The sequence below is a fragment of the Hypanus sabinus genome, chromosome 31, assembly GCF_030144855.1.
Source record: "Hypanus sabinus isolate sHypSab1 chromosome 31, sHypSab1.hap1, whole genome shotgun sequence".
NCBI classification, from domain to species: Eukaryota; Metazoa; Chordata; class Chondrichthyes; order Myliobatiformes; family Dasyatidae; genus Hypanus; species Hypanus sabinus.
This window is the reverse complement of record NC_082736.1, coordinates 30267464-30293303: the sequence shown is the minus strand read 5'-3', so window position 1 is coordinate 30293303 and position 25840 is coordinate 30267464. Positions and strand designations below refer to the sequence as shown.

Genomic DNA, 25840 nt, shown 5'->3' with positions numbered 1-25840 from the left:
CGTGTTCCAAGTTCCTTAAGCAGTTCTTGGTGATTTGATTCTGCTTTCTACATGTAGAAAGATGTAAAAACAAACCAAGCAGGGTTGGGCACTCATCCCTCCTAACATTTAAGATAATGGCTGATCTAATGATCATGTGCTTAGCAAGACTCTCTACCTCTGCTGTGACCATGTTCTTTTTTAATCTCTTCATCCACAGTCACTCAGGATAGTGGATAATTTGATTCCAGTCTGGTTTTGGGGATTTGGAGGTGGTTGATGAGGCCAGTGTGGGAACTGCAGACCTTTCCACGGATGAAGCTGGGTAGCTTGTGAGATGGTGCACTGCTTACACATACACACTTTCTCTGCGCTCCTGATGCTTAGCCTTGAGATTCTTAATCCAATCCTGAATTTCACTCTTCTAAATTCTAGTGGACACTAACTGAATCCATCCAGCCTTTTCTTTCAAGAGGACCTGTTCATTGTAGGTAAATTTTTCAGTAAATGTTCTCTGCATCTATTCTATCAAAACATGCATCAATTTAAAGACCTCTAGTTGGGCATCCTTTTGTCTGAGCATTCTTTCCTGGAACACTGTATTGTTGTGAATTTCTCTGCATCATCTCCAGTCCCTCTGTCCATTTTATAAAATGTGGAGCAAAACTAACCAAAGTTAATACGATTTTAGCAAAACTTCCCTGCTTTTCATTTCTGTTCTTCCAGAAATAAACACGAGTATTTGGTTGACTGCTTAATGGCTTTGCTAACTTGAGATGATTGGTGTGCTGAGATCCCTTTATCTTTGGCCCACCTAGACTTGTCCTTTCCAAGAGAGAAGCGACCCCTCCCCCCATTCCTTTGACCAAAACATGCATCCTTGCATTAATCTGCATCACATCTCATCTGCAAATTATTCGTCCATTTTATTAAAGATGTTTTCCTGCAGCTTGTTGCTGTTCTCCAATTTGGTACCATGCACAAAATCAGAAATTGTTCTTGATTCCTGTCTAAATTGTGAAAGTAGTCTGTTCTCCCCATAGATGGGTTTCCTCTGGGTGCTCCAGTTTCCTCCCACAGTCCAAAGACCTGCCAGTAGGAGGTCTTGCAAATTATCCTGTGATTAGGCTAGAGTTAAATGGGGGGGGGGTGGAATTGCTGGGCGGTGCGGCTTGAAGGGCCTATTCCACACTATTTTAATAATAAATAAATTATCCACCTTTCACTGGGGAAGTTATCATGTATTCCTCTCTACTTTTTGTCTAATTGTCTACTTGCCCATACCATTCACATCAGTGCGAGCTTATAATGGATAAATTACCATGATCCACTCACTCTTTCACTTAATACAATTTTATTCACTTCTTTGGAAATCTTTTCCATTGGACTTTCTTGTTTTTAGATGCTCAAGCAAAACTTAGAAATTTATACAGATTTGCAACTGTGCCAAACATATTAAAAATGCTTAATTCAGCATTGCAAATTCCTTCGGACAAATGTTTCTTTGTACACTGTCCCTTTAACCTGGAGAGCCATTCAAATAAGATTCACAGGTGTGTCAAAGGTTGCAGTCATGGAGTGTAGAATGGAGCTATTTGACGCACTGCACTTGTATTGGCGCTTTGCACCACTTACTTGGTAAGAACCTTACTTTCAGTCCATGGTAACTTGAGCTTCTTGCCTCTCTCGCCTTTCATAGAGTCACAAAGTGTTACAGAAACAGGTCCATTGGCCCACAAGGTCTCATTGTGCCACTAATTCCATTCATCTTGTGGTCCATACTCTATACATAATGGCCATTCTAGTACTTAACCTGGATGCTTTTTGAACGCATCTGTTTTGAGGCAGTGCAAGCCTGACTCCAGACACCCTTTGAAAAAAGAAACACAGGATCTCTCTTAAACTTTGCACCTCTTTTAGTCTTGTGGGAGAATGGGGAGAGGCTTAATAAATCAGCTATGATGAAATGGCAGAGCAGACTCGATGGACTGAGTGGTTCAATTCTGTCTTATGGTTGTTCACCTTTGCCTTTTTGTCGAGGCATATCCATCACAGGAAAGCAATTCTTACTGTCCTATATCACCCTCATACTTCTATAAACATCTTTCAGATAACCCCTCAGCTTCCTTTGCTCCGGGGAAAGCAGACAGCTTATCTGGAATCTCCTTGTTATAGGGGGTGGCACGGTAGTATTATGGTTAGCACAGTTGCTTTGCAGAATCAGCAACGACTGATCGGGGTCAATTCCCGCTGCTGTATGTATGGAGTTTGTACGTTCCTCCCGGTGACTGCGTAGGTTTCCCCTGCGGGTGCAAATTCCACATTTCAAGTTATACGATTGGGGTTTGGGTAGGGAGTTGTGGGCGTGCGATGTTGGCGCCAGAAGCGTGGTGACGCTTGGGTCATTGTTGTCATCACCTGGTGGCTGTCCCCAGCACAATCCTAGCACTGTTGTTAAGGCAAAAATACACATTCCTCTGTTCTTTTCAGAGAATATTACAGCAAGTACAGGCCCTTTGGCCCACAATGTTGTGCCATCTAACTTGAAGATCAATCTGACTCTTCCCTCCCACATAGCTCTCTATCTTTTTATCATCTGAAATGCTCCAATTCAGACACCATCCTGGTAAATCACCTCTACAATGTCCCTATTGTACTATGTTCTTCCTACAGCATGGTGTCCAGAACTGCACACAACTATTGGTAGGAGATCCTATTCAATTCAAGTAAATCTTTTGGCTTCCTCATTTCCAAAGGAAGTAAATTTAAGTCTAGTCAATTTCTCCTCACGGAAATTCTACAAACATCATCACATCCCTCTTGGTCCTTTCTAGTGTTTTCATGCCCATCCTGCCATGTAGTGACAAGAACTTCACAGAAATTGAGCTTCTGGCATTAATATGAATTTAAAAACAATTCCAACACTACTACAGATACAATAGGTACTGCAGATGCTGGAAATCTACAGCAATATACACAGTGTGCTGGAAGATCTCAGCAGGTCGGGCAGCATCTATGGATAGGAATAAACAGTCGACGTTTTGTGCCGAGACCCTTCATTAGATCCTGAAACATTGACTGTTTATTCCCATCCATAGGTGCTGCCAGACCTGCTGAGCTTCACCAGCACCTTGTGTGTATTGCTCCAAACAGTACCATCGTCTAGTATCTAATACCTTTCCTAATGTTTCCTAACATACCTTTTGAAGTAAATGGGAATCTGAATAACCCGCTGGACACCAAAGATTTGTATCACAGTTCATCTTGTATGCATGCTGAAATTATTGGAATATCACTGAATAGAAAGTCCAATGATTTTTAAAAAAGTATTCTAATTGTTGTCTAGTACTAATTCATCTAAGCATGTAAATACAATGAAGGTGCTCAGATTATAATTTAAAAAAATAGAGAAACAGGCCCCTTTGGCTCTTCGACCCACGCCACCGAGCAAGCACCCCGATTTTAATTCTAGCCTAATCACAGGATGACCAATTGACCTACCGACCGGTTGTCCTTTGGACTGTGGGAGGAAACCCACCAGGTGACAGGGACAACGTGCAAATTCCTTACAGGCAGTGGTGGTCAATCATTCTGGGCAGAGCTATCAAATCCATCCAGGTTTTTGAGTTATATAAATCTAGAAGTAAACATATTTAATGAAAATATTAAATAAGTGTAAAGAAGGTACTTTAATCACAGTGTGCAATTACATTTACATTAGATTGATCCTTAATTCTGCATTGATTTAACTAAAAGCGATTGGGTAGAAGTTTCAGTTGATTCAACTGATGAGAAGTTATCTAGTCAGCTGTTCAGTAGTATCATCACCTTCTTGGGGAAACTGAGATGCATCATCATATGCTGTTCTTTCTAGCAAAACCTGCCCCCTAAGAATGTATTATAAAAACAAAACTCAGGTTCAAATGAGTCATTTGAGAAGTGTAAAAAGTGAAGTGCGAACGAAGACGTGCATAAAACGGGATGGAAATTTCAGGACTCTCAAACGTCAACGGTTTACTCTTTTCCATAGATGCTGCCTGGCCTGCTAAGTTCCTCCAGCATTTTGTGTGTGTTGCTTGGATTTCCAGCGTCGCCTATTTTCTCGCGTTTGTTTAAAATGTTGCTTTTATTTTGGTGAATCCTTTCATTGTCACACAATTCACAGGTGCATGAACCGTAAGTCACATTAAGAGCATCTGACTGCAGGTAAAGTGCTAGTAAATATTAATATTGACTAGCTGTATTTTTATTGTTGGGGCCTGATGTGTGGAATGATTTGAAGTGGAAGGAAACCCTAGAGAAAAAAAAAACAAGGCTAGAAATTAACAAAACATTTTTTTCTCTCTCTAATAAAGAGCACTTGGAGGAAATTGATCAGACAGAGAGAAGATGTTATTACAAATCCGAAAGATTTGTCGTCCTGGATGAAATTCCAACGTGGAAGGACTTTTCTGCAAGTGAGTAATCATCTTTGACATGAAAAGGGAAATAAACTTGATGGTAATTTAAAAATTTTGGATTGTAAACAGCAATCTATATCTTTTCTTTCATCCTGAAATCCCATTTGAATAGAAAATCCTATTTTACCACGGTTAATTTTTAGCTTTTAACTAAATCTCCGCAGCATGAAGTGCGAAGGCATGAAGAAAACGGAAACGACAAGGCTATGATTTTGCCTGGGGAAATAAATCAGAAAATGGTGGTAATGCTCAGCAGGAATAGGTTAAGATAGAAATGATCACCACTGTTAATCTTTGCGTCGCTTATTTTTCATTGGATCCAGAAGTCATCTCAGTACAAAAGTATGGGTAAAAGGTGGAAGGGCAGCTGGGGAATCAATTAGTGTAAGTTCTTGTTCAAGACGCTCACCTGAAACTTTCCATTTGTGAATGTTTCATGAGCACAGGACTGGACGTGTTTACAATAACAGGATTGTTATTATCAGAAGTAAAGAAAGAATGGAAATTACACTGAAGAACCCAAACCTTTCAGTGCAGACACAAGGAAATCTGCAGATGCTGGAAATTCAAACAATACACACAAAATGCTGGTGGAACGCAGCAGGCCAGGCAGCATTTATAGGGAGAAGCGCTGTGGACGTTTCGGGCCGAGACCCTTCGTCAGGACTCTATAGAGAGAAGCGCTGTGGACGTTTTGGGCCGAGACCCTTCGTCAGGACTCTATAGAGAGAAGCGCTGTCGACGTTTTGGGCTGAGACCCTTCATCAGGATGAAGAGTCTTGGCCCGAAACGTCGACAGCGTTTCTCCCTGTAGATCCTTTCAGTGCAGTCTGCTTTCTCTTCAAAACAAAAGTTGCACCAAATCAGGACAAGCAGAATAAAACTAATTTCATCAACTTGGCATTCCCAAGTCCGCCTTCTGCATCAGAAATATTCATCCTCTTAGCAGGCATGTCATTAAGTTACCTCAGAGATAACTTGTGCAGTTCTGACAACTGAATAATTAATCTGTTCTCTCAAGTCCATGCTATAACAGTCATTATCAAGAGTTTTCTTGAAAGCTGTATAACCTTCAGGTGTCAAAACACTTTGGCCCATGGGACACAATATTAATTTGACAACTTTGTCTATCAGAACTGGTCATTTCTGTAACTGGGATTTTCAGGGATTCAAAGTACATTTGTTATCAAAGAATAAAAGATTGGTTTAGGTGTTCCTCTCTCCAGAGCATGAGTTCCCAGTCTGGTGTCCACAGACCGTCAGTTAATGGTAGGGGTACATGCCGTTAAAAAGAGGTTGGGAACCTCTGCTCTAGTGTTGTCTGACCTGCTGAACATGTCCTATAACCAGACTATTGACAACACACAATAAAGACAAAGAAGCATTATTGCCACCCAAATTTACCCATTTGACCTGGTTTCGCCCCCTCATAGATGTCTATATCCTAGCCACTTCTTCCACAGTCACCTCTGTATTAAAATTAGTTTTCCTCTTCCCAGTTCTGATGAAGGGATTTTGATTTGAAACTTTAACCTCCATTTTATCCCCTCTTACCCGCTAAATATTTCTAATATTGTCTGCTGTTATTTCAGATTTCTAGCGTCTGCAGTTTTTCCTTTGGATTTTCGTTAACAGTGGCTTAACAAAGAAATAATTCAGCTGATCAATATTCAAATGATCACATACTTACATCATTACTATCCATGAAGTTACTAAAGTACTTTGCGTAGATTTCATTTCTCAACAGGAGGAATGCTCTGAACTATACTGCAGTGGAGAATAAGTACAGTACTAGTCCTTGATGCACATTCACTGCCGTAGACTAATAATTTTGTATAGTTTGGATGGATTACTAATTTTCTGAATTTTATGGTAACAGACTTTTAATGAGGATATGAACATGCCACAGGAGACAAAGGTAAGTGGTGAATGCCCAATGGCAAGAAGTAGCTGCACACTTTTTTGGTTTCACACCAGCTACAGGATGTCTCTACTTCACATTAAGTATTAAAATCTTGATACATGAAATCTGATCTACTTCATATTAAAGCATTATAAAAGTATTCTTTTACCTATGAATACATGCATTTAAAGCCTGCTCAATAAATGTAGATCTCCTAAAATTCTTGTTGACCAACACCTAAAAGATTGGTTGGGGCTGAAATGAAATATGGCTGTGTTGATAACTTTTGTCAGTTATTGCAATATTTTCTGGAATTACTGTGGTTTATTGGAATTTTTAATCGAAATAGTTACTTTGAAGTTAAATCTTTCTGCAATTTCTTTTCCTTTCCTTTTATTTCTGTTCCAGTTTTTGAAAAAAAAAGGGTATTATGTTGCAGGCTTCAAAATCAATTGTATAAAAAAGTAAACTGAAAATTCTTTCGTAACACTATATAGTTTCAAAGTACTGAATTTTTTTAAAACAATTCTCTATAAATGCTCATCAAATACTGTATTTAAGGAACATCCAGTCTACGTGGAGCTTATGGATTTCTTTCTGAGCGAAAAGAATGCTTTTTAATCATGTTTTTTTAAAAAGATATTATTTTACAGGCTGCAAAATCTATTGTAAAAATTGTAAACTTTGAAAATTCTTTTTTCGTAACACTATAGGTACAGTTGTTTCAAAGTACTGTCATTCTGTTGAACACTTCTCTTTAAATGCTCGTCAAATCTTTCAAACTACGTGGAGTTCATGGATTTTTTTCTAAGCTTAAAAAGCTTTTTAACCATGGTTTGTTCGCTGCCGCCGCTCGGACCTGGCTCGTTTAGTTTTGCAATGTGAGATTCTTTTGTACGGATTAATCCATTTTTGTAACACTCAAGTTCCTCTTGTGCAACGTGCAGCTGAGCCTTCAGTTTATTACGCTCCTGAAGCACATCTCTCAGTTCCTGTAACGTGAATCGTGGGCGATCTGGGTCATCGGCGTCCACCGCAAGTTTGTTCGACCCGGTATCTTGCTTTGAATTGCTTTGAACAGCCAGCTGAAGCTCCCCGCTAAGTCTTTCCGTCTCGGTTCTGAGACTGTCTCGCTCGATCTGTAACGTCTCCATGGTTAGACTGTGTCTGTTCACCAGACACTCCAGCATTTCTAGGACCCTTATGATTTTATATTGCAACTCGGCGACTCTGTCACAGCTTCCTGAGCTGCTAAGTTGGATTAAATCGCGCCCGATGATGTATGAAATATCGTAGACATTTTCAGCCGTGAGCTCGAATGGATCTTTGTCAAATGCCGACTCGGGATTCAATTCCTCCATCCCGCACACTGAAAATAAAAATAAGATCAGTTGACCATCCAGGGTGAAGAAGAACGGCTGTTAAGTAAAGTTTCACACTCGGAATTCAAGCAATAATTGCAAAAACAAACCGGTTCGCAATTTCAATATCCGTCTTACCAGCATCGGCTTCAGCTTTTATCACTTCCCTGCAGAGCAAGTACCTCTCACGTGACAGGACGTAGTTGGAATTACTTGATTGGCGTTCTGCTGAACCAATCAAAGGTGTTGTTTGGCGAACTGGTTGCTGAGCAGAGAGAGAGAGAGAAGCAATAATTGCTGGAGGAACTTGACGGTTCAGGTGGTGACAATTCATTCCCCCCCCCCTCCCCCCAGGATGCTGTCTGTCCCACTGAGATCTCACAACAGCTCTTGTATTTCAAGATGAAGATCATTGTCTGCTCGTTCTTCCCATGTCTCAGGATCAGAATCAGTGTGTGTGTGTCTTCATCTCCGACCTTTTCGTATCCAGACAGACATACTTTATTGATCCCGAGGGAAATTGGGTTTCATTACAGTTGCACCAACCAAGACTACTGTAGAAGTATAGCAATATAAAACCATAAATAATTAAATAATAATGCCAAGTAAATAATTTAATAAGTAAATAATGCCAAGTGGAAATAAGTCCAGGCCCAGCCTATTGGCTCAGGGTGTCTGACACTCCGAGGGAGGAGTTGTAAAGTTTGATGGCCACAGGCAGGAATGACTTCCTGTGACGCTCAGTGTTACATCTCGGTGGAATGAGTCTCTGGCTGAGTGTACTCTTATGCCTAACCAGTACATTATGGAGTGGATGGGAGACAAGATGGCATACAAACTTGGACAGCATCCTCTTTTCAGACACCACTGTCAGAGAGTCCAGTTCCACCCCCACAACATCACTGGCCTTACGAATGAGTTTGTTGATTCTGTTGGTGTCTGCTACCCTCAGCCTGCTGCCCCAGCACACAACAGCAAACATGATAGCACTGGCCACCGCTGCCTCTTAGAACATCCTCAGCACCGTCCGGCAGATGTTAAAGGACCTCAGTCTCCCTTCATACAATAGACAATACCCTGATTAATCAATAATCTATCAACCTCTGCCTTAGGCACACCCAATGATATAGCCCCCACAGCTGCCTGTTGAAAAGAATTCCACAGATTCACCACTCTGGCTGAAGAGATGTCTTCTCATTTCCGTTCTAAACAGATGTCCTTATAATCTGAAGGTGTATCCTCTGGTCTTAGACTTTCCCACCAGAGGAAACATCTCCTCCACATCCACTCTATCGAGGCCTTTCAGCATTTGATAGATTTCAATGAGATTCCCCCTCCTCCCCCCCATTGTTCTGACTTCCAGTGAGTACAGGCCCACAGCCATCAAATAAATCTTTCAATCCCGGGACCATTGTCATGTACCTGCTTTGAACTCTCTGCAATGTCAGCACATCCTTGTTTAGATAAGGGCCCCAAGCTGCTCAAGTGAAGCCTCAGCAGTGCTTTACATCCTTGTTTTTACATTCTAGTCCTCTTGAAATGAATGCTAACATGGCATTTGCCTTCCTCATCACCGACTCAACCTGCAAGTGAACCTTTAGGGAATCCTGCATGAGGACTCCCAAGCTCCTTTGGACCTCAGATAGTTTGAATTTTCTCTCCGTTTAGAAAATAGTATAGACTTCCATTTCTTCTATCAAAGTTCATAACCATACACTTCTTGACACTGTATTCCATCTGCCACTTCTTTGTCCCTTCTCTTAATCTGTTTAAATTCTTCTGTAGCCTCTCTGCTCCCTCACATGACCTGCCCCTACATCTATCTCATATCACTTGCAAACTTTGCAACAAAGCCATCATTTCCATCATCCAAATCATTTACATATAACGTAAAAAGAATCGGTTCCAAAAGACCCCTGTGGAACACCACTAGTCACCGGCAGCCAAACAGAAAGCGCTCCCTTTATTCCCACTCTTTGCCCCCTGCCAATCAGCCAGTGCTCTATTCATGTCAGAATCTTTCCTATAATACCATGGGCTCTTCTTTTGATAAAACAGTCTCATTTGCAGCACCTTGTCAAAGGCCCTCTGAAAATCCAAGTACACAATATACGCTGATTCTCTTTTGTCTGTCCTTTTTGTTATTTCTTTAAATAACTCCAATGAATTTGTCAGAAGATTTTCCCTTGAGGAAACCATGCTGACGACATCCTATTTTATCACATGCCTCCAGTTACTAAAACCACATCCTTAACAATCAACTCTAACATCTCCCCAACCACTGCGGTCAGGCTAACCCAGGCATGGGCAAACTACGGCCTGGGGGCCATATGCGGCCCGCTAAGCTTTTTAATCCGGCCCGCAGAACTTGATGAAGTTTTATTAATAAACCTTGTTAACGTTTTTCCCCGCAATTCTGGCATTTTCCCAATAGATGACGCACTCTATATACATTGACCTTTGTTGAGGTGCAGTGTATTACTCCACATTTGCGCTTTACTCTTTGTTCGGCTCGATCTATTTGTGTGAACAGGTATTCAGCGTCATGAACACCAACAAAGCCAGCCACAGATCCAAGTTAACTGACCAACACCTCAGATCCATCCTGAGAATCGCCACAACAAAACTAAATCCAGACTTTGATGCGCTGGCTAAAAAGGGAGACCAACAACACTGTTCCCACTGAAATTAAAAATGTTTCTTCGTTGTGTTATATAAAAAATGCATTTGAAAATATATTTTTCAATAAGCCTTACATGTTACATGTCATTTCTGTTAAGTGATGGACATGAGTAGTGCGCAGTTGCACGTACGTTCTCAAAATAAAAAATGCGCTCCAGATCAAATAACGCGCTCCGCATACTGGCACGCTGTCACTGTTCTGTCCTTGTGCTGGTCGTTGTTGAGTTTTGGCACAGGGGTCAATTGAATAAGAAGGAGCAGGACAAGTAGACCTGCATCTCCTACCGTTTTTGAAATAAAGACAGTCAGGAGGAGAGTGATGATGATAATATCTTGAAGGATAACAGAATTTTCAGTGCTTTAAAATAATAACTGTTACTATTAAAAAAGCTGTATTTTATTCATTTAATTTTCAGTGTTTTAAAAGTCATTTCAATAAATAGCTAAATACCATGGGACTTCAAAGACAGATATTTTGTTGTAATGCATTTGTTCATTTTCAATTAAAATTAAAGCACATGTTTTCTACATATCCCATGATATTTTATTTTCTCTTATGAGGTGTATTACCAAAACACTCCGTCCATCTGCTCCTGGTCCGGCCCCCCTGTCAAATTTTAGAAACCTTTGTGGCCCACAAGTCAAAAAGTTTGCCCACCCCTGGGCTAATCTGTCCATAATTTCCTTTCTTCTGCCTCCCTCCCTTTTTGTAGAGTGGAGTGACATTTGCATTTTTTTTCAGTCCTCTGGAGCCATGTCAGAATCCATTGATTCTTTAAAGATCATTACTAATGTCTCCACAATCTCTTCAGCCACCTCTTTCAGAACCCTGGGATGAAGACTATCTGGTCCAGGTGACTTACAGTTTCCCAAGTGCCTTTTCCCTCATAATGGCAACTTCATTCAGTTCTGCCCCCGACACACTCGAACTTCACCATACTGCTAGTCTTCCACAGTGAAGACTGATGCAAAATACTTATTCAGTTCATCTGCCATTTCCTTGTCCCCCATTACTTCCTCTCCAGCTTGATTTTCCAATATCTACACTTGCTTCTGTTTTACACTTCATTTATCTGAAGAAACTTCTGGTATCTTTAATATCATTGGCTAGCTTCCCTTCGTATTTAATCTTTTCCTCCTTAATGACTTTTAAAAAGGTATTTGTCTGTGCCACATTGCTCTTTGGCTCTGTCTTCCTTCCTCCTCAATCTGGTAGCCCCCCCCCCCCCATTACCAAAGGCATTGTCAAACCATTTCCACACATCCTTAACATAACAATTTCTGCAGTTGTCTGCATTAATTAATAATGGCCTTCATTTTCCAATTGTAACCAATAAGCTTTCTAAAGCATCCATTTGCTTTCATTATCGATATAATTATGCACCACTTAGGCTCTGCTGATTTATTATTCATCCTAACCCCATTCTCTTGCCTTCTCTCTGTAACCTTTGACACCCTTAGTAATTAACAATCTATCCGCCTCTGCTTTGAATACATTCAATAACTCAGCCTCCAAAAATGTCTGTGGCAATAAATTCCACAGATTCACCACCCTCTAGCTGAAGAAATTCTTCCTCATCTTCGTTCCAAAGGGATGTCTTTGTATTCTGAGGCTGTGCTCTCTGGACCTAGATTCTCCCACTGTAGGAAACATCCTCTCCATGTTCACTCTGTCTAAGCCTTTCACTATTTGGCAGGTTTCAATGAGATCACCCATGATCCTTCTGAACTCCAGTGAGAATAAATCCAGAACAATCACTCCTGATGCATTAACCCATTCATCCCTAGGATTATTCTTGTCAACCTCCTTTGGACTCGTGATGTGGTCTGACCAAAACCTTATATCCTTGCTTCAATATTCTAGCCCTCTCAAAATGAATGCTAACATTGCATTTGCTTTCCTTACAACTGACTACCATCCTATCAAAATCCTGCTTCTTCACCACTATGTCCTATCGTCCACGAATTTGGCCACAAGTCTATCAATTCTGTCATCCAGCTCATTTACATATAATATGAAAAGTAACACATCCAAAGACCCCGATATTCTCACCCTCTCCTTTCTGCCAGTCAGTTAATCTTCAATCCATGTTAGTATCTTGTTAAGCAGTCTTATGTGCGGCACCTTGTCAAAGCTCTTCTGAAAAGCTCAGCAACCGACATCCTCTGGCTCTCCCTTATCTATCCTTCTTGTTGCTTCCCCAAAGAATTTCCAACAGATTATTCAAGGAAGCTATGCTGACTTTGGCCTATTTTATCATTTGCTTTCAAATATCATGAAACCGCATCCTCAATAATAGTCTCTAAAATCTTGCCACTGAAATCAGTGAAATTATAATCGAACTATAATTTTCTATCTATCACCTTCCTTTCTTTTTGTCCCCGAGTGACAGTTGCGATATTCCAGTGCTTTGCAAATGATCCTGACTCTAGTGATTTGAAAGATCACTGCTAATGCCTTCACAATCTCTTTAGCTACCTCTTTCAGAACTTTGGATGTAGTCCAACTGTTCCAGATGACTTATCCACCTTCAGACTTTTCAGCTTCCCACGCAACTTCTCTGTTGTAATAGTGACTACACTCACTTCTGCCCACTGACATTTTCAAATTTCTGGCAAGATTTAACTGTTATGCCAATTCCTTTTGTGAACTTTTAAGGAAGTAGAAGTGCTGCCACGCTTTCTTGTTGTGTTGTTAACAGGCTGACAATGTTGTTGAGAAGTCGTATGGTGTGTTGGCCTTCGCATCAACCGTGGGATTGAGTTCAAGAGCTGTGAGGTAATGTTTCCCACTTGGAGTACTGTGCTCAGTTCTGGTCACCTCACTACAGGAAGGATTTAGATACTATAGAGAGGGTGCAGAGGAGATTTACAAGGATGACGCCTGGGTTGGAGAGTGCGCTTTATGAGAATAGGTTGAATGAGCTTGGCCTTTGCTTCTTGAAGTAATGGAGGATGAGAGGTGACCTGATAAAGGTGTATAAAATTATGAGAGGCATTGATCATGTGAAGAGCCAGAGGCCTTTTCCCAGGGTTGAAATGGCTAACACGAGCATACTTTGTTATAAGGTGCTTGGAAGAAGGTACAAGGGGGATGTCAGAGGTTAATTTTTCACATGGAATGCACTGCCAGCGACAGTGGTGGAGACTTAGGTAGGTACATGGAACTTAGAAAAATAGAGGACGATGCGGTAAAGAAATTCTAGACTATTTCCAGATTAGGTTACATGGCCGGCACAGCATTGTGGGTTGAAGGGCCTATAATGTGCTGTAGATTTATATGGTCTATGTTCTTCATTATTGCACTTATGACCAGGATAGGTCCTCTGAAATGTTAACATCAAAGAATTTAAAGTTGCTGCCCCACTCCACCTCTGATTCTCGATGAGGACTCCTCTTTAAGTCAATAATCAGTTTCTTGGTCTTGATGACATCGAGTAAGAAGTTGTTGTTATGGCACCACTCAACCGGATTTTCGATCTCCCTCCTATTTACTGATTCATCACCACTTTTGATTCAGCTGACGATGTTAGCAAACTTGAAGATGGCGTTGGAACCGTGCTTAGCCACACGGTCATAAGAGTAAAGCGAGTAGAGTAGGGGTCTGTGCTGATGGAGATGGTGGAGAAGCTGCTGTTGCCGATCTGAACTGACTGGAATTTGCAAGTGAAGAAATTGAGGATCCAATTGCACAAGGAGGTATTGTGGCAAAAGTGGCAGGCATTAAAGGAGATGTTTTGTAATTCTTAACAAAGATGTGTTACATTGATAAAGACTTTATAAGTTGGAAGATCCACCAAGTGAATTAAGGTTGGTACCAAATTGAAAGGAAAGGTATACTATGTTGGCAAGATCAGTGGCTGATAAAATTCTAGTAACTTGCCAAGGATAATTTAAAGGAGGAAATGAACCATGAAAGTCTGACAAGAAATACAGAAACAGTAGGAGCTTCTACAGTATAAAAAAGTGTAACTAGATGTTTGGGAAATTAATGATGGAACTTAAGGATTGGTTTTGAACAAGTAGTTTAATGAAAGGTACTAAAAGTATTATAGAACAAACACAGAGTGGAAGTGAAGGATGTACTTAAAACCAACATTGCTGGAGACGAAGTACGATGCAAAATGATGGGATGAAAAGCTGGCAAATTCCACAAACCCCATGAGCTACATCCCAGCATACTAAAATGAATAACTGCAGAAACAGTAGGCGCACTGGTTGTGAGCTCCCAAAGTTCTGAAAGTTCTGGAATGTTCCCAACAGATTGGTGGGTAAAAAAAACCTCACAGATATAATGCCACTGGTCAAGAAAGGACGTAAGCTGAAAGAGGAAGCTTTAGACTAGTTAGGTTAATGTCAGCGATTGGAAAAAGGCTGGAGTTCACTTTTGAGAAAGTTGTTACTATTATGCAGTCAAGCAGTATCAATGTGGTCTGATTTTAAAAAGTTAAATTAGGAGGAAATCTTTTGAGGATGGAAACCAGTTGATGTTTTTGCAAAAGACATTCAACAATATGCCACATAAAAAGTCAATGCAAAGTATGAGTTCATGGCATTGGGAATAAATTATATTTGTATGATTTGAAGATTGACTTGCGACTAGTGAGCTGCCACACGAAAGTACGGGAATGTTGTCCATTTTTTAATCGATACTAATTATGTACATGCAGGTTGAACCATAAGGTCTAATGATGCTTTTATTTCATATATTTTTATAAGCTGCTGAATTGTTTTGGGTATGACTTGGAACTCAAAGTGTAATCTTCCTTCACAGTGTATCAACATAGCTTTTCTGCAGGTGACAGCCCACTCCACATTTGAATTTCTTGCTGTGATTGTTACTTGTCAGAAAAGGTATCCTTCTATCAACCACCTTCTCTCAGTTGCTGTCGATAGCAGGTGTTGATCATATTTTGGTAAAATCCTTTCAACATCTGTGTTATTAACTCCGCTATGGATAGTCCCAAGCCTGGCTTTGAAAGGAAAAGGCTTGGGCATGGGGCTAGCAATTCCATTCTGTATTTATAAAAAAAACAGTGCTACAGAAATGCCAACAGAAGCTCCAAAGACTTCATCCCTGGAGAGGAAGGATCTTCGATGCACTACAATTTGAAAGACCTAGGACAGAGGATTCTGGTAAGCTGCTGTTCGAAGCCTATGCACCAGAAGGGATGATGAGCTGAAGAAGAAGAAAAAGATATTTATTATTGAATCTGCAGGACTGATAAGCTAAATAACCCATTCAGAGAAAATTATACTGTCAAATAAAACGCCAAGCTTAATTTTCTGCATTCTAAATATGAAAGCTATTATTGGCTTATTTTGTAGAACACAAATTATACTGTTAATGTATTCTAAAGTTTGTGCCTTTATTCTCCTCCACAGATGCTGCCTGACCTGCTGAGTTCCCCAGTGTTTTGTGTGTTCTTGTAATGGATTGTTAAGTATGGACAAAATAAAATCTGTTTCATTTGAATGGTGCTCGGGTCTTCTTAATGATGGATTCTGCCTTTTTGGGGCATTGTCCTTGATGCTGGGGAGGCTAGAATCAATGATGGCACTGGCTGAGCTTACAAAGCTCTGCAGCTTATTACGATCCTGTGCATTGCTGCCACCGTACCAGATGGTGATGCAGCCAGTCAGAATGCTCTCCACAGTACATCTGTAGAAATTTGAGTGTCTTTGGTGACATACCAAACCTCCTCAAACTCCTAAGGAGATTTTGCTGCTGCCATGCCTTCTTTGTATTTGCATCTTCAGAGATGTTGACACTCAGGAACTTGAATTTACTCACCCTTTCCACTGCTGACCCGTTGATGAGGACTGGCGTGTGTGTGTGTGTACTCCTGACTTCCCCTTCCCAAAGTCCACAATCAGCCTCTTGATCTTGTTGACACTGAGTGCAAGGTGAACTATCTCACCTCCTCGCTACCATCTGAGCATTTGCCAATTTATCGATCATTTTATAGTTGCCTTGTTTAGCTAGGTATTCGAGGGAATGCAACATTTTACTTCATTCCGTTTGTTGAACCCTGACGTTTACTGAAGCATGGTGGTTTCAAGGCAATCTTAATAGTGTTATGGAGAAAAGTTCACCCTGTGTCGTGTCAATATAACAAGTATTGTTTGCATTGATTTTGGTTTTACTGTTTCTTATCCTCAACATTGTGAGTTATCTGTTTATCTCTCCCTTCACTTATTTTGGGAATTGTGTATTGAGGATATTGCAGCAGCAGTTACTTGAAAACAAAACAAAACTGTTCAGTTTTGCTAGGCAGAACGGGGTGGGGGGAGGGGGTGGTTGTTGACGCTGCATGATTTGCTCTCCATAATAACGAACTTGAAAGTATGGAAATAATTCAGAAAATGTCTAGCTCGGGTGTTGATGGGTGGGTTGAGTTTTTCTCTGATCTTGGTAATTCATTTGCAGGTGTTCCAACACCATACGAGGAGACATCATCAGTATCAGTACGCTGTTAATTGGTGGTGTGTCCTCTGAATGCTTGGCCTTCATATACAGTACATATCAATCAGCTGATTGACCCTGATTACAGAAATTCAGTCGTGATGTGATTGGTTGCGTGGTGATCTCTGTGCGTTGTGGTCTAGAATTTTGCCCACGTTGGATCATAGATAGGATCAAGGTTACATGTCTGCTTACAAAATTGTTTGTGGTAAACCACCCTGCTAGGAATTTCTCTTGCATGCCGCATGTTTGCTTGTGCCATGACTTTCACTGATGCCCAGTCAAATTTGTGCTGCTCTTGATCTTCTGTTACAATCTTTCATTAAGAAGCCAGCATAACGAACAATCTTGAAATGATAAAAACTAACTTTCAGATGATAAAATTAGCAAGATGACAAAATAAGTAGTCTTAGCGTATTTAAATGTACTTAAGCCAAGTGCTCTTAAATGCATTTAAGAGTGCGCAGGCATATTTAAATGGTCAACAAAAATATATATGCTGGCTGGTAGTGTAGTGGCATCAGCACCAGACTTTGAGATGAATGGTCCCATGTTCAAATCTGGCTGGCTTTCCATCCATGCTGGGTTGAGTGCCAAGCTAGCAACTCGACCTTTTTAGAAAAACAGACACAAATGCTAAAGAAACTGCAAGTTACTGCCCGATGAGCCACAAGGCGTGGGGAGGGACAACAAAAAAAGTTATCACCTCCGGCCCATTCCCTAGCTCTACCCAAACTAGACTGAAGTAAAGACAAAGCACAGATTTGTAACTAAACTCTTCGCTTGTACCATGCCCCAACCCACATGACGAAATACCCATAATAAAACACACAACACAAAGTACAATACAGACAGAAAATAGATACGTGGCTTCTACAGATATCTTCACTGAACTCCAGCCTAGCACCTTTGCACAGAGAAAAGTGAACGACATTGAGAGTAAATGCTATCATAAATTTGCATGAATTAGAGTACCATCTAATTATGTCAATGTAAAAGAATCTCCATCTCTCTTTCAAGATTCCTCAGGAATAAATTCTGAATAGGCACCGGATCTAATATTTGTATAACCACTCAAGTGAACTTTTATTGCACAAGGCACTAAAGAAAGAAATTTTACATAAATACCATAAAGTCATTTAGAATTTTATTAAACCATTTAATGAAACACAAAATGAACACAAGTTTTATAGCTTAAAGATTCATTTATATCATTTGGCAATGATCAATTGGCTTCCAGAGTTTGGTAAGCGTTACATAAATGCATGTAAAGGCATTAATTTGATCAAATTGCTTATGGAAGGTTTAACAGAAACTATTAGAGGAATCATTCAGACGTGGTTTATATTACTGTCTCATAATCAAGAGATTTCACAGTTCAGGAAATTTTAACAAAAACACTCCTTCAGAAATTAAAGCTAGATTGTTCAAAAGGAGTGAAGATTTTATATATGGGCGGCAGAATAAGTTGATATTGTCATGCACTGTGCTGCAAGTCGCAGGTTCCATCTATTACATCCCTGAGAAGTATAAATCATGCAGTCCAGTTTATTGCCAAGATAAAATTAATTTTAAATTGATTTTGAGACCACATATATATACTTGCAGTTATGAGGGTGCTTTGGCTAGAGATCAAATACATTTAAAAATTTTACTCTAGATTGCCTTGTAAACTCACTAATAACTTGCTTGCATGTGAGTTATTTAGTCACCTATGCTTAAACCCGATAGATTAAATACAGTGTTGGCACTGTAAAAGATAACCTTGGCCATACTACAATATATAAAATATGGATCATAGATTTTTATTCAGTGATTCTATTTGAAATTATACCTACTCTAGTTAGACACCATGGGTGTTTAGAGAAGGTGCTCTAGTACTTGTGAGCCTTTGCACACTTTGTAAATGCAGAGTGATATAGAGTTGGACAGCATAGAAACAGGCCTTCCGGGCCACCATGTCCATATCAACCACCAAGCAACCACCTTATTTTACCTGCACCTGATTCCTGGATCCTCATTACCTATGGAGACGACAAAACACCATGGTGGATGGCTTATTTCCTATCTCTCACTATTTTGAACTCTTAGGCTTTGATACCAGTTGTGAGACTTGTGAAGTGTGATTCAGTTCATCCCATGTTCTTTGGGTTTTCCCTGTTACGGTCCTTGCAGGATGGAGTTAGTTTATTGAATTTGGGGAGTACTTCGCTGACTTTAAAATATTTTGGGAGGTACTAGGAACCTGATGACCTTCAAGAAGACCACAACCTTTGACATTGTCTCAGTGAACCAGAGCGCTGCGTTGGCTGGAGCCAGGGCTTTACGCTTTGGCTTTTGGTAAAAACAGGTCAAAGGGTAGAGGCCAGACTAAGAGCGGTTTGGTAGGGGTGGGTTGAGGTATGGTTTCAGCTCAGGGATAACAACCTTGACTGGTCAAACGAAACTGTTATGGAAACAGCAATGAAGAAGCCTTCTGCACCAGTATGTGAGGCAGTATTCCTGAGTCTCCACCTGGGACTTGCATGACTGACAGTAGCGGAAACTGCGAGTAAGCTAATGACACGATGAAGGAAGCCCTGAACACCGCCAGAGATGGAGGACCTTCGTTGTTGTCCTAAATGGCAGTAATGTAAGGGGCAGCAAGAAGGAACCTGACAAATAAATAGAAAAATTGTACTTTATTTTCAATGAGCCAGATAAATTTTCAGGTTGTTAAAGAATATAGTGGGATATAGATAGTTGGAAGTATAGGTAGAGAAATGCCAGATGGGATTCCAGGAGGCAGAGGCAGCGGGACAGCTCAGGGCTCAAGCCAATGTTCGACTCCGTTCTGCCGATTATAGCTTTCATTGCTTGCTCACTAAAGTGATGAGGGAGATTGAGACATTGAGGCAAGTTTGGAGGTTGTTTGGGTGCTTCAGCACTTAGTGCCTTTGAGAGGAATCTGGGAGACAGAGGCAGAGACAAACCTCACGGAGGGCAGGCTGTGGGATGGGGCGCAAGCCAATGTTTGACTCTATTTTGCTGATTAATGCTTCATTGTGCACGGATTAAAGCGGTGAGGGAGATTGAAGCATTGAGGCAAGTGTGGAGGGTGAGTGCTGGCTTTTTGATTACTGAGGATCGTTCTGCTAGGCTGCCCAGAGAGGTTCACAGCCTGCTGCTTAGGTTTTCTAAGTTTTGGATGTAGACTTGAACTATAGACTTTTTCCAGTCTTATAATATTTTTGTATTCTGTGTCTTTCGCCTGATCTTTCTCGTTTTTGTTTTGTGCACGTGAGGATTTGGGTGTTGATGTGCCTGTTCCGTTTTCGTTCACTTTTTCGTGCGGGGAGGGAGGATTTGGGGGTTGATGATCGTGCTCATGGCTACCCAGAGAAGAAGAATTTCAGAATTGTATACTTTTGATAATAAATGGATCTTTGAACCTTTTGAACCTTTGAGATACTGAAAATCCAAAGCAACACACGCAAAATGCTGGAGGAACTCAGCAGGTCAGGCAGCATCCATGGAAATGAATAAACAGTTGATATTTTGGGCTGTGAGTTCTTCAGGACTGGAAAGGAAGGGGGAAGATGCCAGAATAAAGGAGAAGGTGGATAGCTAGAAGGTGATAGGTAAAGTCAGGTGGATGGGAAAGATGAAGGAATTTGATAGGAGGAGAATGGACCATATGAGAAAGGGAAGGGGAGGGTGTACCCAGTGGGAGGTGATTGGTGGTGAGAAGAGGTAAACAACTGGAGTGTTGGAAGAAGAGGGGAGGGGAAGGGATTTTTTTAACTGGACGAGTAATCGATATTCTTGCCATCAAGTTAGAGGCTACCCAGGTGGAATAAAAGGTGGTGCTCCTCCAACCTCAGGGTGGTCCCATCATGGCAGAAGAGGAGGCCATGGGCAAACATGTCAGAAAGGGAATGGAAATCAATATTTGCCTTTATCATTTGTAACATTATAAAAGGTAGAAAGTCTTGTTGCAGAAATATGAAACATGGGTTAGGCCACGTTTGGAGTATAGGAAGGATGTGAAGGCTTTGGAGAGAGTACGAAAGAGATTCCCCAGAATGTCTCCTGGATTGGAGTGTATTAACTATAAGGAGAGGTTGGATTAATTTGGATTATTTTCTCTGGGGAATTGGACGATGAGGAGAGAACTGATAGACATATAGAAAGTTATGGGGGTATTGATATGTAGATAGTCAGAGTCTTATTCCCAGGGTGAAAATGTCAAATTTGAAGGCATAGGTTTAAGGTAGGGGTTCCCAACATGGGATCCACAGACCATTCAGTTAATGTAGGGGTCCATGGCGTAAAAAAGGTGTGAGGAAGAAAGTTTAAAGATTTAGGAGGCAAAAATTTCTACACCAAGAATGGTAGGTATCTGGAACACCAGAGGAGGCGGTAGAAGCGGAAACAATAGAGATATTTAAGAGACATTTTGAAGTTCAAAGTTCAAATTAAATTTTATTGTCAAAGTACATATCTTGAAAAATATTGGAAGGAAGTTTTTTAAACTTTTCCTTACTTTTTAAAGTCTATTTTAAGCCTGACCCTCGGACGGCCCTGTTCAGTATTGTTGCAGGACAAGGTATTAAGCTGAAGGCATCTGATTACATATTTTGGCCTCTAGCTCTCTTAACGCTAGGAGGGCGCTTTTGTTTAAATGAAAAGATGTTTTTCCTCCTACTCATGCTCAATGGTTATGCGACGTTATTTCATGTTTAGATTTAGAGAAGATTCGTTGTTCAATCTCTGAATCTCATCAAGACTTTCAAACATTGTGGGACTTTTTCTGAATTATTTTCAAAACCTTTGTAAAGGGGGTTTCTTCTTTTTTTGTTACTGTTGGGAAAGGGCTTCTTTGTTTTGTTAAAAGCAGGAATGTTTCTTTGTTGCGAGAGAGTGCTGGAAGCTTGTTTGGGTTAAAATTTACTGATAACGAGAATTGTATTCCTTTGTAAACCAAATGGGGATTAATGTTCTTTCTTCTGAGTCTGTAAGCTTTTGTTGACGGGCTTTTGGGCAGATTGGCGCGAGGGGGTTGAGAGAGAGGACGCAGTGCTGTAAGCTGGGCGAGGAACGGACCCCAAGCGGGGGTCCAAGGCCAGGATGAAGCTAGATGTGCTTGGTTGACCACTCGGAGGGTCCTGAGCTGCGAGTCGGGGAGTTCGGAGGGGATCGAATGGAGGCCAGAAGACTTCAGTAATTGAGCTCCAACGGTTGTGCACGAAGTGGTTTGGACTTTGATAAGTTTGGCGCCTTTTCTTTATTTTTTCTCTTCATATATACTGTATCATTATTAATCACTTAGTTCTAGTAACCTTTATAAATTGTACTCATTTAATCGCTTATGGTGTACTGTCTGTTTTTGGGCGAGGCGGGGACATCACACAGCATCCACACCAGCTGATTACCCAGTTTGGCGGGGCCGAAGGCTGCTCCCCCTAGATGAGAACGAGCTGAGCGAGCCTGAGGTGACCCAGGGGGTTACACCTTCAATTCATTGTTTAAACTCAGATGTTGGCTATTATTAATTTTTATTATATGAGAAGGTATTTTACCATTTCTTAATAAACAGCTTTGGTCTTGGTAGGGTTTAGTTTTTTTTGTAATAAATTAGTGTATTTCAATATAACTATTGGTTAACTTACATGAATACGGGGTAATGAGATATTTATTATGAACAGATATAATGTAATTGGTAGTTTTTAAAAATCTTTTTCGACCTTTTATATACACTTTCTTGTATTCTGTATTCATCTATGTAAAACTAATAAAAATATTGGAAAAGGAAAAGTACATGTATTCATTTTCTTGTCGGAATACTCAGCAAATCTATAGAAAAGTAGCTATAACAGGTTCAAGGAAAGAAAGAAAACAAAACAAACTGCAAATGCTAATATAAATAAGTAACGAGAACATGAGGTAATGAGATAAAGAGTTATTGGTTGTGGGAACATATCAATGATGGGACGTGAAATTAATTGTAGTTATCCCCTCTTATTCAAGAGCCCGAATAGAGCGTGAATGTGGTCCCCCATGACCACAAATTTTGCAGTTGAGTTTCCCACATTTGGGGACATTGCGGGCGTCTGCACACCCTAAGTGCAATGGGTATCCATGTCCTGGGAGAACTGCATTTCTGATCATGGTCTCTCCCCTGCCAGGCATGGATACAGACTGACTACGTGCTGTCAGATGGGATTAGTTTAGACTGGCATCATGGCAGCATATCCAGTACATGATGGCCATTGTTCTATGTTCTGTGAAAAGCGAGGCAATGGCTCTTTGCTAGATGTTTCTGTCAGCTATGCCTTTCTTTTGAAAAATGGTTGAAAATTCTGATTTTCGTGACTCACGTTTTCTTTCTATTTTTGTTCTGTTTTTGCAGAGGAAGAGTTGAAGCAGCCAGCAACACACTACAAGAAGGATGACATTCTGAATGAAAAGGTTTCACTCTTGCAGGAGGATCTCACAAAGCTGGAAATTGATGCAATCGTGAATGCAGGTTGGTCCATGGTCAGGCATGCACAACTGCCATAGCGTTAGAGAGAGCAAAAAAAATGTGTGTGTTATCAGGCCATTTCAAATTGCCCTGAGTGTAAAGGTGAGCTTAATCTGGCAGGAGTTGATGGGAGAATGAAATAGGATTAATGTACTTCAGTTACCTGAAGCAGCTTCACTGCATCAAAGAAACAGTTTCCATGTGGTATGCTTCTATGGCTATGGCTGATATTTCTAGAACGGTTCAAAGATATTTTTGTGGAGAAACTAGTGTTCTCTTCCGAAAACTGAGAGTTGGTTTAATTGAAGTGTATAAGGTGATATTATTTATATATTACTTATATTTCAGAGAGAGTACTTAAGCATATTGATTTTTTTCCTACCACACCCACCCGTTTCAAAGAATCCATCTGAAGGAACTACATTAAATCCTTATTCTGTTTAAAGAATTACGATCACATCCCTTTTCTAAACCGGTTTTAGTTGTAAAGGAAATTAATTGCCAGCATCATAAACAACTTTGAGCAAATCTGTCTTACACTGACCAAAACTCCATTCATATTAAGGACATCCAATCCATGCTCAAATGCTTTGTAACCAAAATTTTAAGGTATAGGGATTGTAATACTGATAAGGGTTTACGGTAGTTGTCTTTTTTCAAGCAGCCTAATTGTTGTTCAACCCATCCATATTAGTTCTAAAATGGATGAGAAACAAACTCTATATCCTTCTAATTATGGTTTCTCTTGAAATAGAAGCATGAATTAGTTATAGTTGCAATCTGCAGCTGAGCACTCAAACTTAAAATTTCTTTGGCTTGAAATTTTATATCTCACACAATGAGCAAAATTGTTGAGGCCCACCGTCCTGTTGTTTGTAATGGGCTGGACTGTTCGTCAAGCATGCCATCTACTGTTTTGGAAATTGGGCCTTTGAAATCGCTGTTCTAAGTTACTTGATCAAGGACAAATCCATAAAGGAACTGGAGTTGGAGTGGAAGTACAGTAACCCATTGAGGTCACTTTGTCAATATTTATTTGTCTGCCCATTATACCTGCTGGCATGGGGCAGCAGTGAAGACCCTTCAACGTGCCTGTAGCTTCCTCTCAGTTTTCATTACCCGTCAGTCACGTTAAACCGGGTGGAGACTGAAGAAAACCGTCGCACACATGTTGCTATTTCTGTAACAGTTCTGTTTGTCCAATCAGGGTTGTTCGCCCTGAGCTGAACCCTCATGAACCTGGAGGATCAGTGGAGCACTCTTAGTCTGGTCTCTACCCTTTGACCTGTTTAGCATGGGTGACCCTACCAAGAGCCAAAGCCTAAAGCCCTTACTCCGGTTCCCCGGGTCACTGAGGCATGCAAGGTTGTCTCTAGATTGTTTCTAAAATGTTAATAACATAATATCATTAAAATGAATTTACAAGTTGCATGTGAAACTATATAATGGGAAATGCAACAATCCTTCTTTTTAGCCAAGAGTGGTGAATATGCAGTATTTAAGAAATTGAAGAAGCTCTGGCCTGTAGCTTAATTTCATGTGTCTTTAGTGAATGGGAAGGAATGCATTTTGAGTGATTTGTTGGATACTGTTGGCAACTTGATGTGTTCAAGTGCAGAAGTTTGAAGGTTTCACTCAAGATGCAATACTGTCAAAAATAAAATTAGTGAGGCTACAGAATGGGTGTGTAATATTTAGTAAAACAGAGAGTTCATGCAAAAATTGTTTTGAAACATCGGCTGTTCTTACTGGAAGTAAAAATGCTCTACTTTGTGGGAAGTGGGCTGCTGGTTAGTTTTATTCACAGTAGGATACAGAAAAAAGCTATTCCTTCCATGCAAAAGTAGTGAAGTTATACAAAATGAAGTATCACCATTGGCAGCCATCATCCTATTTATCGATATTTGTTGATTCTTTTTTTTGACTGAAGATTAGGATCTGGGGGCACACTTCTATAGATGTGTGGTGGACTGGCCTGGTATGGGAACACCAATGTCCTTGAGTGGAAAATTCTACTCAAAGTTGTGGATTTGGCACTGTCTGTCACGGGTAAAGCCCTCCCAACCATTGAACAGATTTACATGAAATGCTGCCGTAGAAAAGAATCATCAAAGATCCCCACCACCCAGGCTATGTTCTTTACACGCTGCTGCCATCAGGCAGAAGGTACAGGAGCCTCAGGACTTTCACTACCAGGTTCAAGTACAGTTACAGACCCTCAAACATCAAGCTCTTGAACAAAAGGGGATAACTACACTCATTTTATTTCTGGTGTTCCCATTACCAATGGTCTCACTTTAAGGACTCTTATCTTGTTTTTCATGCTCTTTTTGTTTATTGCTATTTTCATTTTCACAGTTTGTTCTTCGTTGATCCTTTTTACAGTGACTATTCTATAGATTCGTTAAGTATGCCTGCGGGAAAAAGAATGTCAGGGTTGTATATGGTGTCATGTATGTAGTCAGATAATAAACTTTACTTTGA

General features: G+C 40.4%; 2 protein-coding genes and 1 non-coding gene across 5 annotated transcripts in view; 1 reads left to right on the top strand and 2 right to left on the bottom strand.

The window, feature by feature from the left end:
• LOC132383707 (ADP-ribose glycohydrolase MACROD1-like) overlaps window positions 1–25840 on the top strand; it is a 1398038-nt gene that overhangs the window by 2414 nt on the left and 1369784 nt on the right. Inside the window, exons 2-3 of the mRNA XM_059954897.1 lie at window positions 4335–4436; window positions 23243–23359. Coding sequence (XP_059810880.1) covers window positions 4335–4436; window positions 23243–23359 — 219 coding nt within the window. The remainder of the gene's footprint in view (window positions 1–4334; window positions 4437–23242; window positions 23360–25840) is intronic.
• LOC132384019 (RILP-like protein 2) lies at window positions 1257–10738 on the bottom strand. 3 transcript variants are annotated; one of them, XR_009508832.1, is made up of 3 exons: window positions 7842–10738; window positions 6130–7711; window positions 1257–3616 (listed from the first exon to the last, which is right to left on the bottom strand). XR_009508832.1 is itself a non-coding variant. In XM_059955296.1 (2 exons), exons 1-2 carry the CDS (start codon window positions 8035–8037, stop codon window positions 7125–7127), a joined length of 783 nt encoding a protein of 260 aa, XP_059811279.1. In that variant the 5' UTR covers window positions 8038–10738; the 3' UTR covers window positions 3650–7124. The 3 variants fall into 3 exon arrangements, 2 of the variants coding, with proteins under 2 accessions (XP_059811279.1, XP_059811280.1); XM_059955296.1 differs by lacking the exon at window positions 1257–3616 and having other exon boundaries at window positions 3650–7711; XM_059955297.1 differs by lacking the exon at window positions 1257–3616 and having other exon boundaries at window positions 3650–7711; window positions 7814–7871.
• LOC132384112 (U1 spliceosomal RNA) lies at window positions 22857–23026 on the bottom strand. Its single transcript, XR_009508854.1, has one exon. It is a non-coding gene; the product is annotated as a U1 spliceosomal RNA (small nuclear RNA).